Here is a 15,041-nt window from a genome sequence, read left to right on the forward strand (position 1 = left end):
TTAATTTTCATTGTATTCAGCCATACTGTGTCTTTGCAGTGTTTTTCCTCTAATACAGACTTAACTGTTCAGAATGGTACAGAGCAATCAAACTGACACAGACACATAAAAACACCATGTGCATTTTCAGCAGACAAATAAAAGATTATTCATGATCATGGCCATTTGCCTGTGTCTACTCCAGCACAGCTCACTGCTTATTAATCATTGTTAGGCATCATCTTAACAGATTTAAAAACTGGCTTACCGATACTTCCCCCCCAGGACCCAGCTCTGAAGATGAGAGTGAGCGTTCTCTCCTTCACTGTTCCCTGAAGGGGAGTGATGGGACAGCGTTGGTGCCTATCGTGACGTATTTTTTCTGCCTTCCTGAGGTTTTAGTAAAGCCATCAGACCCTCCCAGGCGCCGTCAGACAAATACAAACACCTCTCATTGCCAGTAAATTCATTAAGTGATAAAAGAGTATACCTGAATTAACTGGGTTTGGAGACCTTAGTAATCGGTCATCCTGTACTGACTGCCTGGAAATCTCTAATGATTCACAGCTCTGCCCTCAGCCTGCTGGTATGTCTGGACCACCACACTGCCTACATAGAAGGGGTGAAAAGGTTCTGCCCACACGCCCAGATCTTGGATCAGGTTCATGGTCTTACACAAAAAGGTTGGGGGTACAATAAGCGTAGGGTAAGCTGCTTGTGAACTGGGGGGTTGGGGGTGCAGCTGCCACTAAAAAAAGTTGCACTTGACTTTTGTGAAGTTCACTAAAGTTTCCAGCAGGTGGCGCACAGTGCACACTTTCAGATTTTTGTGGGGTGGACTGCAAACGGGTAAAGCAAGGCTTTCCCGGTGTGATCCATGAGAACGAGCAAGGCTTTCCCGGTGTGATCCATGAGAACGAGCAAGGCTTTCCTGGTGTGATCCATGAGAATGCTACAGTTTCCACTGCAGCTGCAGTGTCCTCATACTAATCCGGTTAGCACTGTTTGCACTGCCACTGTGGTATTTTATGGAGTATTAAGTATCACCTACTGCAGTCTACTCAGAGGCCTGTGTGCTTTACTGTGTATCCCAGTGAGAAAATGGAAAATGTTTTCAGTTAACAAGCAATGAGATCAAGAAAACAGGCCCTTCCGTGGAGCGCTGTGTTTAAGCTGACAGTGGAATAAAATATTAGAGGTGGAATCGACAGTTTGCCACCAAAAGTATATTATCATTGATATTTATGCCATCCACGAAAAAAAATGGCAGAGGCATCATTTAAGGTATGATCATAAAAACTTTGAGGCCAAGTGTGGAAAAGCTGTTTGGCTCCTCTTACACAAAAAAGGATCAACCTTTGATTTATTGAAAAACTAACAAAGGAACCAGCCTGAATGCAGCCACTCACAGTGTGACTCCTGCTCACCCGCCACACCTGTGTTTAACATGCCTTTAATCAGGCAGGTATGGCTTATTCACCAATGGCTGGTCAAATCAGACAATTACACAGACTGACAATTAAACAATTAGACAATCAACCTGTTTGTATGCAACTGGTTGAAGGTAAGCCTGATTATTGACAAAGTTGAAAACTGAATAAAAGGATCCTTGAACATTCAAACATGACGGCAAATACCCAACTGTATAAATGGAGAACATGTAAAAACTGTTACCTATCTAAGTCACTCTGAATAAGATAATCTGTTAAATAACAATAATGTAACATAATGTACTTATTATATTAAGGAGACAAACAGTTTTAGAGGAACAGGTGAAGGTTCTCTTTCACACCAAGCCACAGGGGTCTGAAAAATAGCACTGTCAGTCCAGCGTGGGATTTTTCTATAACTTTTAAACTCTCTCTTTGAACATCAGTTGCATTTTTTATAATGGCTATTCCTGTATAAAAAGAAACACAACACGATTGTGTCGATTGAGGAGCGCTTTCTGGTCACGTGAGGGTCCTCTTTGTAAGTCCCCATGTGTCCGTGTCTGCAAACCCAGCCCAGCCCTGTGTGCCGCAGAAGAATAGCACATTGTGCAGACAGAACGGGCAAACGTGACCGCGCCTTCTGTTGGCACGGCTGCCAGCCGGTGCCCCTTGTGCCAGTGGGCATGTGTGCCCGGCTTTGGCACAGCAAAGTGGCTCCAGGGCTGAATGGGCTGGCAGATTTATGCCCTGGTCCTCCCACAATCCCCACAGATGTCCCAGAATCCTCTTTGTGCTGGGTCTAGACTCGCTGCGTGCGTTGGGTGCCCCGCCCAGGCTGGCTGACCTCTGGGGGACTCCCGGTCAGCTGCGAGACATCTGCTGACACGTAGAGATGGGGTGCTGGGAGACGGTGCCCTCGCCAGGCAAAACACGCTGTCCCCCATGTTAGGAAGCACTGAGCAGCTCCAGTGAATGAACAAAGCTTAGCAAGATTGCTTAGAAAGATCAAGTTCAGTCGGGGTATTAGCATGCTAGTTGTTTGATATGATCACGCTGCTGTCAGGGAAGGCTTCATGATGATTAGAACTACTACAATATTTTGAATCCCATTTCTACCGGAACACATCAGGCATTTACCATTCTGCATATAAATTACTCCTGCCTCTGCTGTGTTTACCTACAGACACAGTGGTCTTTTTCTGTGCGTCAGCACATGGGAGCGGAGCACTGATCAGACATTACTGGATTATTACCGTAAGAGCTGAAGGTTTATAACTTCACAGATTGTTGTGTTGCTCATCCACTGGCAGTTTAGTGGTCTTCGGTTCAGCTCTGCGTGGGAGCTTTGATCTGGGAGTGGAGAGAGGTGGAGGCTGTGAGTGTACACAGCGCAGGGCCAATAAAGCTCAGCTCTGACACTATAGCACCTGTGTTTTCAAATCTTCCTGAGTTTGAACAGTGGCAATCCATACACACTGCTCACTTTGATGTACCTGCCACATTCTGTCACTCCCAACGCTTGACTGAGTGTGTGTGTCATTCCCAGGGCCTGCTTTACAATTCCTCACACACTGAGGTGCTGCAAACCAAACAGGGCCCAAATACACACACACACACACACACACACACACACACACACACACACACACACACACACAAGCACACACATACATACACACACACACATACACACCACTGCCAGGTGGACAGGCAGCACACCTCCCAGGAGACAGACCACACCTGGCACCGGCAGTCTCAACAGGCACACCTGGGCTGGGCTGCCCACAGCCTTGGCTCTGCTGCATGTCTGAACATGTCATTCCTACAAACACACCATGGGTAGGCAATGGCTGTGGAGATGTATGTCTGGGCAACCGTAAGGGTCATTCCTATTAACACACTGGGACTCAACATCATCATCATGGGTGTGAATGAAGAGAAATTTTAAATGGATTTTGCCTGTACCCATCAGGTTACCAATCCAGGGTTCACTATTCAGTGCCAGTTTGGTCTATGGAAGCAGAGTATGCAGAACCCAATGACAAAGTGAAACAGTCTTCTGTTTCATAAATACATACACTCATAGTGCACACGCTCTTCCCCTTACGTAAGCACCGTGGCACTTCCCAAAGACGAACCGTGAAAGAAAACAGGACAACTAAGTCGTGTTGGAGTAAATTCCACAAAAATTAAATTTGTTACTATTTGAGCTACTCCTGGCTCAAAAACAATGAGAAATTGTTGTGGCCAAACCTGATTATGTACTCTGTGAATGTTCAGAAAACCAAACAAAAAATCCCAAAATGTAGCAGGAGGCAGACCTCCCAGTACAAGGCAGGAGAAGGTGAACTCACTGACACTGTTGATCCCCACCTGGGCCAGCTTTCTCTTTTTGGAGTTAGTGGTAGTTTGTTCAGTTCCGTTTTTCAATTTAAAATCGATGGCACGGCGGTAATAGTCCAAACCCCGGCCTCTGAGAACTAACAGCGAACAGGTGATTCCAAACATGACGTCTTACATGTCCCAGTAGGGCAAACAGCATACGCAAATGACCGAGTGCTACTGACTGTAAGTGGGCCCTACACAAAACGCAGTATACCGGCGTCCCGGCTAAAACAAACATCGTTTGCAAACCAACGTCTCAGTCACATTCAAACCTGCCGCCATAGGTTCGTATTACTTTTCCTCCCCTTCCGGTGAGCAGGTCACCTGTGCTGCACACCTGGAAGAGAGGCTGCCTAAGGCTGTGTAATGACGCTGCAGCAAGTACCAAATAAAAGTGTGTGCACTCGCGGGGAGTGTTTGTGAGTGTGTGTAACCCAAACAAAGGCATGTTGGGGAGGTTATATCTACCTTTATAATAACGAAATATTATCACACCTTCGGACGCTGCAAGTCAAGTTCCGCTCTGTTACACAGTCTGTCTGTTGTTTTGCTAATTTGCAGGGCGAAAATATTCGGGGCTAGGCTTAAAATAATCGAGGCTATAGCCCCGAATGATCGGACCTAACACTGGCATGTAGTAAGAACTATTGCACACTGTCCATGCAAGGTGACGTTGTGCAGCCCAATTATGATGTTAAAACACTGTGCGGTTAGCCATTAACTAGAAGATGTCAGTTCTAAGTTTACGATATACACAATTCTAATTCAAATCAAGTTTTAAATATCTAAATTCCGAAATTGTTGTCATACTGTTTGTCACATGAGTTGCTAATGCTTATGCTAATGTCACATGAGTTTAATGCTTCATGCCGCCGCATTTAACATTTTTATAAGATGTTGTCCCCGTAAGATGACATCAGAACATCCATTATTTCGCACACACCTCTAAAGCTGTACTGTCTTCCCCGATGATACAGTACCTATAATTAAATTACCTGGCAACATTGTATTCATCTGGAGATTTGCTACGACTTTCATCCGTGCGGGCCTCTCTTGGGTATCGGACCATGAGCTGAATTGCGAAATAGGACACACTTCCATTGTCCAGCCTGTGAAAGCGCTGAATGGAGAGGGAGTGTGGGAAAGCCGTTTAAGATGGAACTCATGGCCTTCTGGAGAAGGCTGCTGTTGCTTTGTTCGTAATGGCAGCTGGATTATCCCCTTTGAAACCCTGAACCCCAACAGACCTTGTCAACATGCTCTTTTGCTTTGCCCGCGCGAATCTTTTTTCCTCTCTCAGAATTAATTTAATAAGATGTGATCGTTGAATTCACGAAAAGACAAAAACAGCTAGTGTGCCCTAAAAGAACTGCTTCATTCCACAAAGTGAATACTGAATATAAAAATGTGTAACTAATAATAAGCTTGCTCCGATGCCCATTTTGGTGCTGTATGTTGTGACACTGAACTAAACCAATGGTAAAAATATGCTTCTCGAAACCAAGAATTTGTTATTGAATAGAATATTATCGCGCGCATGCCTATATTTTCATGGTCTGGCTCTTAAGGCCGTGCTTTTATAACAATTTAAACCGATTGTCTCACCAAACATGACACTTTAATGCAAGAAGAGATAAGGCTAATAAGGCTAATAAATTAAGAATTTCTAGTGCGTTACTGTAACTGTTGTAGCACGTCGCTGTAGCCCATGTTTGGCTTCACCAGCATACCTCTCATTCCAAAGCAGAAAAGAGTCATTCATTCATTTTTCAGTATTTTATTTTTCGTCACACAAAATTGCATGATGGAAATGTGAACAAATATACTATCAATATGATAAATACAAAGACAATGATGAAATCCAAACGCAGGGGATCTATAACTGAATGGAACAGATTTTTTTTTCAACTCAATTTAAACACCCAAGAGCGTAAAGATTTTCCCCTCTCAGAAACACGCTGAGATATTACAACATTTTACAATATGTAAAGAAAAGCGATCTTCACAGTAGTGAAGTTAATATAATACAGCATTGTTAAATGCATGTTTGTACAATATAGGTGGCATTCTATACAGAATATTAGAATTCACGACAACTTTTGTCTACAAGGTTAGATTTTAAAACGGGAATAAACATTTCCTACTGAAAGAGAACGTTTTTAGCTATGGCTGCACAAGAAGCCAACGCGTTCTCTGATTTTGACATGGATACGATCTCAGCAGCAACTGACGGTTCACCACGGTCTCCACAGCGGCTTCTTGGTACTGGCACCGACGCGTTTTGGAGCGCCAACATTAGCCGGGTGGTGCGGGACGGTGACCGGGCAGATCAGGTCTCTTTCACCGAGTCGTTGGGCCTGGTGGAAGTGCTTCAGCAGTTTGTGCTGCGAGTCCTTCAGGCGATCGTGCATGGACAGGAAGCGCAGAGTTTCCTCCAGGCATTTGGTGAATCCCTCGGTGTAGCTGTGCGTGGGAGCTGGCGCCTGGCGCGGTGCAGCCGGGTGAGCGCTTCCCCGCAGGTAAAGTACGGCCGTTTCCAGGACGTCGGCTTTCTCCAGCTTGGAGCTGGTCTGGTTCGCTTTGAGCTCGTTCTCAAGCAGCGCTTTCAGTTGCTCGATGCTGTTGTTGATGCGGTCTCTGCGCATCTTTTCCACGACTGGTTTTCTCAGCTGGAAGAAAATAAATGACAGACTTAAGTTAGTCAATTGCACACTACAGGAGTTCTAGCTGTAACAAAATTAAGCTTTGAACGTTAGGCAATAGATTCGTTGACAGATACTTACTTTGATTTTTTCTTTCGTGTTCAGAGCCATATTGCAAACTTTGACAGGAGCCATGGCGTTACTGTTGGTTGAGGAGAGATCTGTCTTGCGAGCAGTGCTGTGAAAAGGCTGTTGTCTGATCTGCAGATCTGAGACCTCTACTTATACTCCTCGGCCAGGGCAAGACAGTGTGGGTCTAAGCCGGACAGGGGTTTCCCACACTAGACAGCCAATCAGGAACGAGAACAGGCAGGACAATAGACGTGGCTTCAATTACTTCATGGTAAATTGACTGCATATTGCCGGGGTACAATAGACGTCTTCCACATGAACAGGTGGAGGGTGGGCGATGAAGGGGAGCACCCGTGGAATCGTGTAAAATCTGGGAAATAGTTGACCACCGCAGCAGCACCCCCCCCCACCCCCACCCCTAACACCCCCTTTTTGCGACCGCATTCCAAGACCACACGTTGTACCATTCTCCATTCACATAAAAAAGGATATAGGAAAAAGGCGGGAAAAATGACAAAAATGAAGTCCAGGGGGACTAATTATTCAGGATTAAGGGGTTTCAGGAATCTGTTTCCCGCCCAAACATCTTTTTTTGCATTGTCCCAATTATAGGCTATGGGCTATGTGAAGATATAGATGAGACAATCAATAATTATTTTGACTCATAATGCTTTGCAGCAGTTTGCTATTATTAATAGACTTATATACTGTACATGCATAATTCAAATATCCTGCTCCATCCCCAGAGCTGATAACTGATCGTCTGCTCTGTTGGTCTAAACTATCAAGGGTGTTGTTTTAAATATACAAATAAAAAGTGCTTGCGGATTTTTTTTCCTCCTTAATGATCTATTGTTCCACGTAAAAGTAATTCTAAAGAAAAAAAAAAAAAGCTCCAAACTAAATCAAGCGTAGTTGAAACTTTGGTTTTGATGCTTTTTAATTGAGTACAGTTTGGGGGAAACTTGTACTAACATGATACTTTTTCCAGATGTCCAGTTGGGAGCGGGGTGCTAAATAGAGAGGGGCCGCTAATGTGGCATTGAACGCGGCACACTTCAATTGTCCCGCTATTGAATGCGTGGTGTGGGAAAGTTGGGGTAGCGCAGGCTCCAGGGCCTTTTTTCTAAAGACGACATCCGTCGCCTCAAAAGAGCAGCTGCCTTCTGCGGGCGGGAATCTTTTTAAGTAGGTGCTGACTGCTGTCATCAAAGGCGAGCGTCAGCTACGCAGTTCGGCTTTTGTCCCAGCGAAACCATTTGCCGTACAGCGCAATATTAAACATTTCTATATTTATACAAGTGTTTATACAAGAGTTTACATTTATTCCGCACTGTATACCTGTATCCCTGATTGTGTCTAGGTAAAATACCAATAATAGCCATATGTATTCACTATGCATACTATTTTCCCCCAGTTTTCATCCGTGTTGTCTTATTTTTCATACAATGTCCGCGCCCAACTGTATTTCTTTGTATAATAACCCCGAGGGTTTTGTCGGCTGGAAATACGTGTGTGTGTGTGTGTGTGTGTGTGTGAGACTGTGTCAGGGCGCGCGCCGTGGTGCCGTTCTGCTAAACGGGCTTTGACTCGCGCTCGCAGGCGTCTCGCGCCGAGCGGCAGGTGCGCGACGTCACGTGCAACATGAGAGGCGTCCCCCGCGACTTCCCCCGGGCACGCGGGACCTGGGAAACTCTTGACCTCCCTGTGGCAGAGCGGATTATTCCCCTTAATGTGTGCAATGCTGCATGGCATTCCGGCGTCACATGATCTCACCCACATCAAAGCCTGGCAGAGGCGGGAAACTTCATGCAGAGGCTGCAACCTCCATTGCACCCCTGTTCAGAATGGTGTGGTGTTCAGGGACACTTTTTCCAAATGTATTTATTGCTTTATATGCTCCTGTAGCTAAGCAGAACTCACCTTTGCTAATTTGTGTAGATTTAATGTATCCTGTGTTGCACTTAAATCAAAATATCCATATTCTACTTATCATACCTTGGTGCAAGGGGCTAATTGACACGGTAATGTAAGCGGGCAGGTCACAGTATTACGTTATAGTATGCTCATATCCATACGCTGAAGGCTGACTGACATTTTAAGCCAGTAATTTCACACCATTCAAGTTCATGTTTTTTTTTTAATACATAAAAGAGATTATCTGGCTCCACCTATGCTTGCTTTAGGTGTGCAGTGCGCGCGAGTGGGTTTGGCTCAGGCAGCGGATGTCCAGATGGCCTATTGAGGGAGGGACACAATGGCAGCCTCGCGGCGGCCGGGGCACACTTGTTTTGGGCCGCTGTGAATGGGCACGGATTGTGGGAAAGAGGTGCGAGTCGGAGCTCCCACACATTCCTGACTGAAGAGCCGTTCTCTGGTGCTGTTTAAACACCAGGGCAGCTGGAGCTGTTTATGGGGGGGGGGGGGGGGGGGGGGTGAAGATGTGGCTTTTCTTCATGAATGAAAAGAATGTCTTCATTGGAATGTCTTAATACCCGGACGGTGTCTTTTTATCACTGTAGTGTGTCTCTATTCAATGTTGGGAAACTATGCCGGCTCTGAGCACACAGCACAAAGGGAAGTGAAGTGGTGTTTTCCCTCCAAAACAGACCTCTGGCATCTGCTTTATAAACACCTCGGAGGGATGCTTCTGGTTTGTTCAAAGATTGTTCCATTTTGTCATCCTTTTTCTTTTATATTTTTATCTACATTCCAGTATGAAAATGAAATAAAACTTATTTTTCAGAGGTATACATAGGGCATCTTGAGAAACCTATATGGTTGTGAGCAAATGTGCTGGTTCCATATATTCCAGCCGATATTAACCCCCAATTTCTGCTGGCTTTGGGAAACAAGATCTGAAACAAAAATACTCACTACATATGTGTTTTTACATATAATTTAAAAAACCCAAACATTTTAAATATTAACAGCTGAAGGTCCTAAAATGAACTTAATATTTATTAAAGGTAATATTACCATTACTGTCAGAGGCTTTTACCTATCATATAAAACTTTTACTCCAGGCTGCAGAAATACCTGTTGTTAAAGCTTACAAATGCTATATCTAGCCATTAAAAATACATTTTTAAAAGACCTTGCCTTTTTCCTCAGATAGACTTCTGTCATTGTTGCCATTTAACTTAGATTTGTAAAATGAGGTTAATGAGAAGGTTACATATTACAACAACAATTGGAATGATAATACAATATAATTCTTGTTAGTAGAAGTTTGTCAAAAATACGAGTTGTTGTATTGATTCCGCAATAATTACACGTGTAGCAGAGCATGTGTCAAGTGTTAGACCACGGCATTGTTTTCAGGGTTAAGGAGTGGGGAGCAGTGTGATCACCGAGAGATTAGCGCGGGAGAGAGGTGTAGGGCAGGTGACAGGGAGGGGCCACAGAGTGAACCCCCATTCATCCAGGGGTTCATCGGTGCCTCTGATCTGATCTGAACTGAGTGCGTGTGTGTGCGTGTGTGTGTGTGTGTGTGTGTGTGTGTGTGTGATGGGGGGTTTGGTATTTAGCTCTGTTGACAGCAGGACGTGTGAGTGCGAGTTGGCCAGGGTTTCCCACACTGTCCCCCCTTTCATTGCTCAGTTTTCTCAGGGAGGATCACAATGGAAGTGTGCCGTCACTCAAGGGGCTGGATAATTGTGTTTAATTGCCGTTCCCCCATCAGAACATCTGTCTCCCTCTCTACCTCTGTCTGTCTCTCTCTGTATGTGTGTGCGCACACTTGTGTGCACGTGTGTGTGAGTGTGTGTGTGTGTGTGTGTGTGTGTGTGTGTGTGTGTGTGTGTGTGTGTGTGTGTGTGTGAGTGTGTGTGTGTGAGTGTGAGTGTGAGTGTGAGTGTGTGTGTGTGTGTGTGTGTGTGTGTGTGTGAGTGTGTGTGAGTGTGTGAGTGCATGCATGTGAGAAACATAAGGAGGATCAGACATTCAGGCAGTAACATAGATTAGCTGTCACAGTGTGGCTGTCACAGTCCTTGTGAGGCAGCCGTTGACACACCCTCTCCCCATATGCAGAGGATCTGTGTGACAAGGACTGGAGCGTTCCCGGGTGATAAAAGTCTCGCATCCTGCTGTATATCAGTCTGCTGCCGCCTGGAACTGCTCCTCCCACTGGCCCGGCTCACAGCCAGTTAGCCATGTGATAATCAGTGACTAAACATTGTCGTGGATGCCACGCCCTCAGGGCCGTTAGTGTGGGAACCCCGATCCCAGCCGGGCCCCGAGGCTTTGTAATGCTAATCTCCCTGCTATAAATGAGGAAGGGAGACCCTCGGCCCGATCGCAGTCAGCTTCACAGCCACAGAGACACTGAGTGCCTCACTGACAACAGAGATGGCTCCACACTTCCATAGCAGCGAGTATTCCAACCTCTACCTGTCCACCAGGGAGAAGAACAAAGTAAGTGTCACTTACTTATAAGTGTCATTATGGCTTTGGAGCCCCACCGTCCTCTTAATGCTGAAATGGGTTTGCTTCACGCTGGGGGCTTTGAGGGATGGTCTCTAACAGAGCGCCTTGTGTTTCCTGACAGCTGAGAAAGACGGCGGTGGAGAAGATGCGCAGAGATCGCATCAACAGCAGCATCGAGCAGCTCAGGAAGATGCTGCGGTCAGAGCTCCGCCAGCGGGACCCCAGCGGCAGGGTGGAGAAGGCCGACGTGCTGGAGCTGGCGGCCAGCTTCCTGAAGCGGTCTGCCACTGCTGCGGGGGCTCGCGGTGAGGGCCGGGACGCTCACGGTGAGGGCCGCTCTCAGTGCTGGAGTGACGCCCTGCACTTCCTGTCTGCCTGCCCCAAGGGACATGCTGCAGTTCAGCAGCTCCTCCATTTCCACAGCAGCCAGAGGGACACCCCGGGGTCACCCCCCGAACAGAGCCTGGTCCCAGGGAAGCAGGACAACTCTGCCCAGCCAACCCTCTGGAGGCCCTGGTAAAGACTGTAGAGAGGCATGTGGTCGAGACTCTACACACCTGATGGAGACAACACCTGGCAGAAACTCTGACCTGTAAACCAGAGGGGCACCTGCCCACTCTCAGCGTGTAGGAAATATACATTTCCAGTATTTTTATATTTATCTTTTTATTATGTTCTCTTCATACTGTGTATGAAAGGAACTGTGCTATTAATGTTTGATTTCTCAATGCAGAGAAAGTTTTTTTCTCGGTCACTTCATAATGAAGGGGATCTGTGTGAGTCGTGCATGCATTCAGCATGTGAGAAGCTCATTTTTATGCTGACTGTGAGCAGATGTGTGCCGTTAAAGTTTTCCTGCCTTCAGTGAAGGCACTGTGCATGAGTTACACTGTGGAAACTTTAGAGGTCTTTGCATTCTGGAATTCCAGAACCTTCCTCGTCCTTGTACCATGCTTGAACATTCCTTTTGTAAAGGAGCAATCTGTATTCTCATGTCAATACTGCCATGCAGTGAAATAATTTGTTGACACTGTGTGCTTTCTGTTGCACCCCAATAAAATGTAAAATTTGATTTAAATGTGTTTTCCATCTGTTTTTTTCATTCCTTTCACCTGTCTTTACTGTCTGGAAGCCTTAATGGAGCCCAGTGAAGCTCTCTTCACACATTTGATACTTATGATAATATTTAATGATATTTCCCATCTCTTTTCCACATACTCCATTGATTATCTCATCAGTGCCGCTGCTGTGGTTATTTATATTCAAATTAATTTAAACGGTGCTCTTATGTACCAATAGGCTCGACTACAGACTACGTTTTAAACTACAAAAAAAGAAAAAGATTCCAACTGAGTTTATAAGCACACACTGCCAAGCATAAATGTTGCCAATCTGATTCTGATTCATTAATAAACCTTGTTTGTAACTTGCTTTTACAAGAAGGTGTGCACGCTTCTGCACACATTGTGTAATGTAATGCACTTCCCTGCTGATTTCCTTGCAAGGTCTGTCTCGAGAAAGCTGCGTTTAACCTCAAGAGGCTTCCTGGTTAAATGCATAAATAATAAACAGCCTATCCCAGCAAATCACTGGCCACTTCATCAAAAAGATTCAGCAATAAAGCCTCAAGGTTTCAGTTCAGATGTGCAGTTCCAGGACAGGTAATGGTTCTGTCTGGAGGTACAGAGGTTAACCTGCAGAGGGTCTGTGTTGATGGTGGTAGGAAGCTGGTACCACCACTAGGGGGCAGCAGCGGATAAGTGTAGGTGCCAGCATGAGTGTTGAGGGAGAGCTGGGTTGCCATTCAGACACATGAATCATGCAGTGCTTGAAGACCTTTCTCTTCAAGCAAACCACAAACCACACCACTATCTTGTGGCTTGCGTCTCGATCCACAAATGCTGTTACTCTGACATTTCTGCCACCCTCAGCCTCAATCTCTTTCTCTGTCTGTGTGTCTGTCAGCTTGGTATATCTGCAAACGAGTGGAATAACTGAAGAAGAGGATTATAGAAAACAATATTTGAAACCTCTGTTTGCCTTTTGGTCTAATTCTCTCTGCCAATAATGCCTGCAGTATGGGGAGGAACCTCACAAATGCCTAAACATTGATGCCCAAAACAGCTTCTGCAAAAAGCAGTAAAGACTGGGTAACCTCTGCCTTGGGGGAACGAGTAGCTGATCTAAAATTGTTCATACGCACATCCATCTAAGACATAAAGATGAAATTTTTACATTGTGTTTCAGCCTGTATTCAGTTTTCCTGGATACCGCTCAAATGACTTTCTCAGACCACACAGCCCATCAGGGCACAGAGCAATGTTATGGATAACATCAGTTATCCAGTTCTGAACTCCAACAGTTGCCACCTAAATAGGTAAGCCTGCCCTGCAGAGGTGAGAAATGAGGAAGTGTGTGTGTGTGTGTGTTTGTGTCTTGGGGTGAGGGGGTATACAAGAAGCTTTGGCTTGTGACCCAACACCTGAAGAGTGAGCGGGAAAGAGGTTATAAAGAGGAGATCAAACGTTCCTCTCATCAAAGACACAAGGAATGCGATGGTGGTACATTTTATTGTGACCAATAAAAATACTTTTAAATCACTTCATTAAGTACAGCATCTATGATAAGATTATCCATCCTTTTGGAACAACATAAATATATACCCATTTTAAATGCTCTGCCTATGATAGCCAACAAAAAAATGAAAGACACTACTGGGCAAATACAGTTCTAATAAGCGGGGTTCACTGTAAATCAAAGTGTCCTTTTTCCTGAATGTGGGGTTACATACAGCCTTTTAGAATAATGCTGGTAAAAGTGGATGTGCTGTGATATTAAGTACATTTAGAAGAACTCTCACATGCTGCCAGTGGCTCTATTTGTTTTGAGAGCTACAGACTACTGCTTCCAGGGCCATCAGTGACTTCGTATTTCATAATGTCAGCCGCACGTCGATTAAAAACGACAGGCAAACTCAGGATCTTTCCCCAGGGGGAGATTTGATGGGAGGAGGGGGGTTAAAGGGTCAAAACGAGGGCCAGTACACCCCCGATGGGCGATTGAGTGTGGCACGCTTCCTTTGTCCTGAAGATGAAAGAGGAGAATGGGACAGGGTGTGGGAAAGTCTGCGAGAAGCTTGTCCTAAACATGAGAAAGCGCCCCGCCCCTCAGTGGCTGGACTCACCAGCTGTTTGACTAAAGCCAACCTGACAGGCCAAAGCTTGTAATCCTGGATAATTAATCATACAGGTGCGCCACACACACACACATACACGCACGCACACACACAACAGTGAGCAGTGCTGCAGTGAGCAGTCGCGTGGCAGAGGAAGAAGAGGTGTTTTAATTGCCGTCGACCGTTCAGCTTAATTTCTGTCATAAACGAGTGACGAAATTTGTATCACACCTTAGCTGTTGACGGGTGCGAGTGTTCGCGTGTAACCGCGGGGTCCTCACACTCGCAGAGGAAGGGAAGAAGTGTGTCTGTTATGAAAATATTCCCTTCATTATAATAGCCATAATTATAAGTACTACATTAAAGTAAATTCATATTGTCGACGCATTTTTGTTATTGCTTTATGAATGCTTGGTATTTTTCGCGGAGTTCTGACTAAAAGGGATAATCAGAATCCAGTCCGCACTCCGCAGGCACACGTCGATGGGCGTATGACACACTGCCGCTAACTGCCACTCAGCACAGTGGCCACCGTTTGATCTCTGCTTCCGGCAGCAGGTTCGAGTGGCAGGTGTTTTCGGCAAGGCGCCTGCCATACCGCCCGCACACGGGGGCAAACTATCCGCACTCCCCGTCGCGATCTTCGCGCCTGCAGCCGGACACGGGCGTGTCCAAGCGTGTCACAGAAGTTTGAATTGCTGTCGCATTGTCAGTCCGCTCTCTGATTGACAGAGAAGCGTGGGAAGGTTCCGCACTCTTGGGCTCCACGCGCTCGGAACCTGAGGTTGTCATTGCTACAATTATTCTGACTTTCAGCCCGCACCTTCAGACAATCCATCGTTCAACCCGTGATGACGCCATACACCC

At 45.7% G+C, this 15,041-nt stretch overlaps 2 protein-coding genes across 2 annotated transcripts; one reads left to right on the top strand and one right to left on the bottom strand.

The window, feature by feature from the left end:
- Positions 1-5,863: 5,863 nt before the first annotated feature.
- On the bottom strand, positions 5,864-6,674 carry her2 (hairy-related 2). The gene is made up of 2 exons (XM_036531626.1): positions 6,581-6,674; positions 5,864-6,466 (listed from the first exon to the last, which is right to left on the bottom strand). Exons 1-2 carry the CDS (start codon positions 6,632-6,634, stop codon positions 6,032-6,034), a joined length of 489 nt encoding a protein of 162 aa, XP_036387519.1. The 5' UTR covers positions 6,635-6,674; the 3' UTR covers positions 5,864-6,031.
- A 4,247-nt stretch (positions 6,675-10,921) lies between these two features.
- LOC118779643 (transcription factor HES-5-like) lies at positions 10,922-11,519 on the top strand. Its single transcript, XM_036531820.1, has 2 exons — positions 10,922-10,987; positions 11,121-11,519. Exons 1-2 carry the CDS (start codon positions 10,922-10,924, stop codon positions 11,517-11,519), a joined length of 465 nt encoding a protein of 154 aa, XP_036387713.1.
- The last annotated feature ends 3,522 nt before the right edge of the window (positions 11,520-15,041 follow it).

Source organism: Megalops cyprinoides, chromosome 6 (assembly GCF_013368585.1).
Source record: "Megalops cyprinoides isolate fMegCyp1 chromosome 6, fMegCyp1.pri, whole genome shotgun sequence".
NCBI lineage: Eukaryota > Metazoa > Chordata > Actinopteri > Elopiformes > Megalopidae > Megalops > Megalops cyprinoides.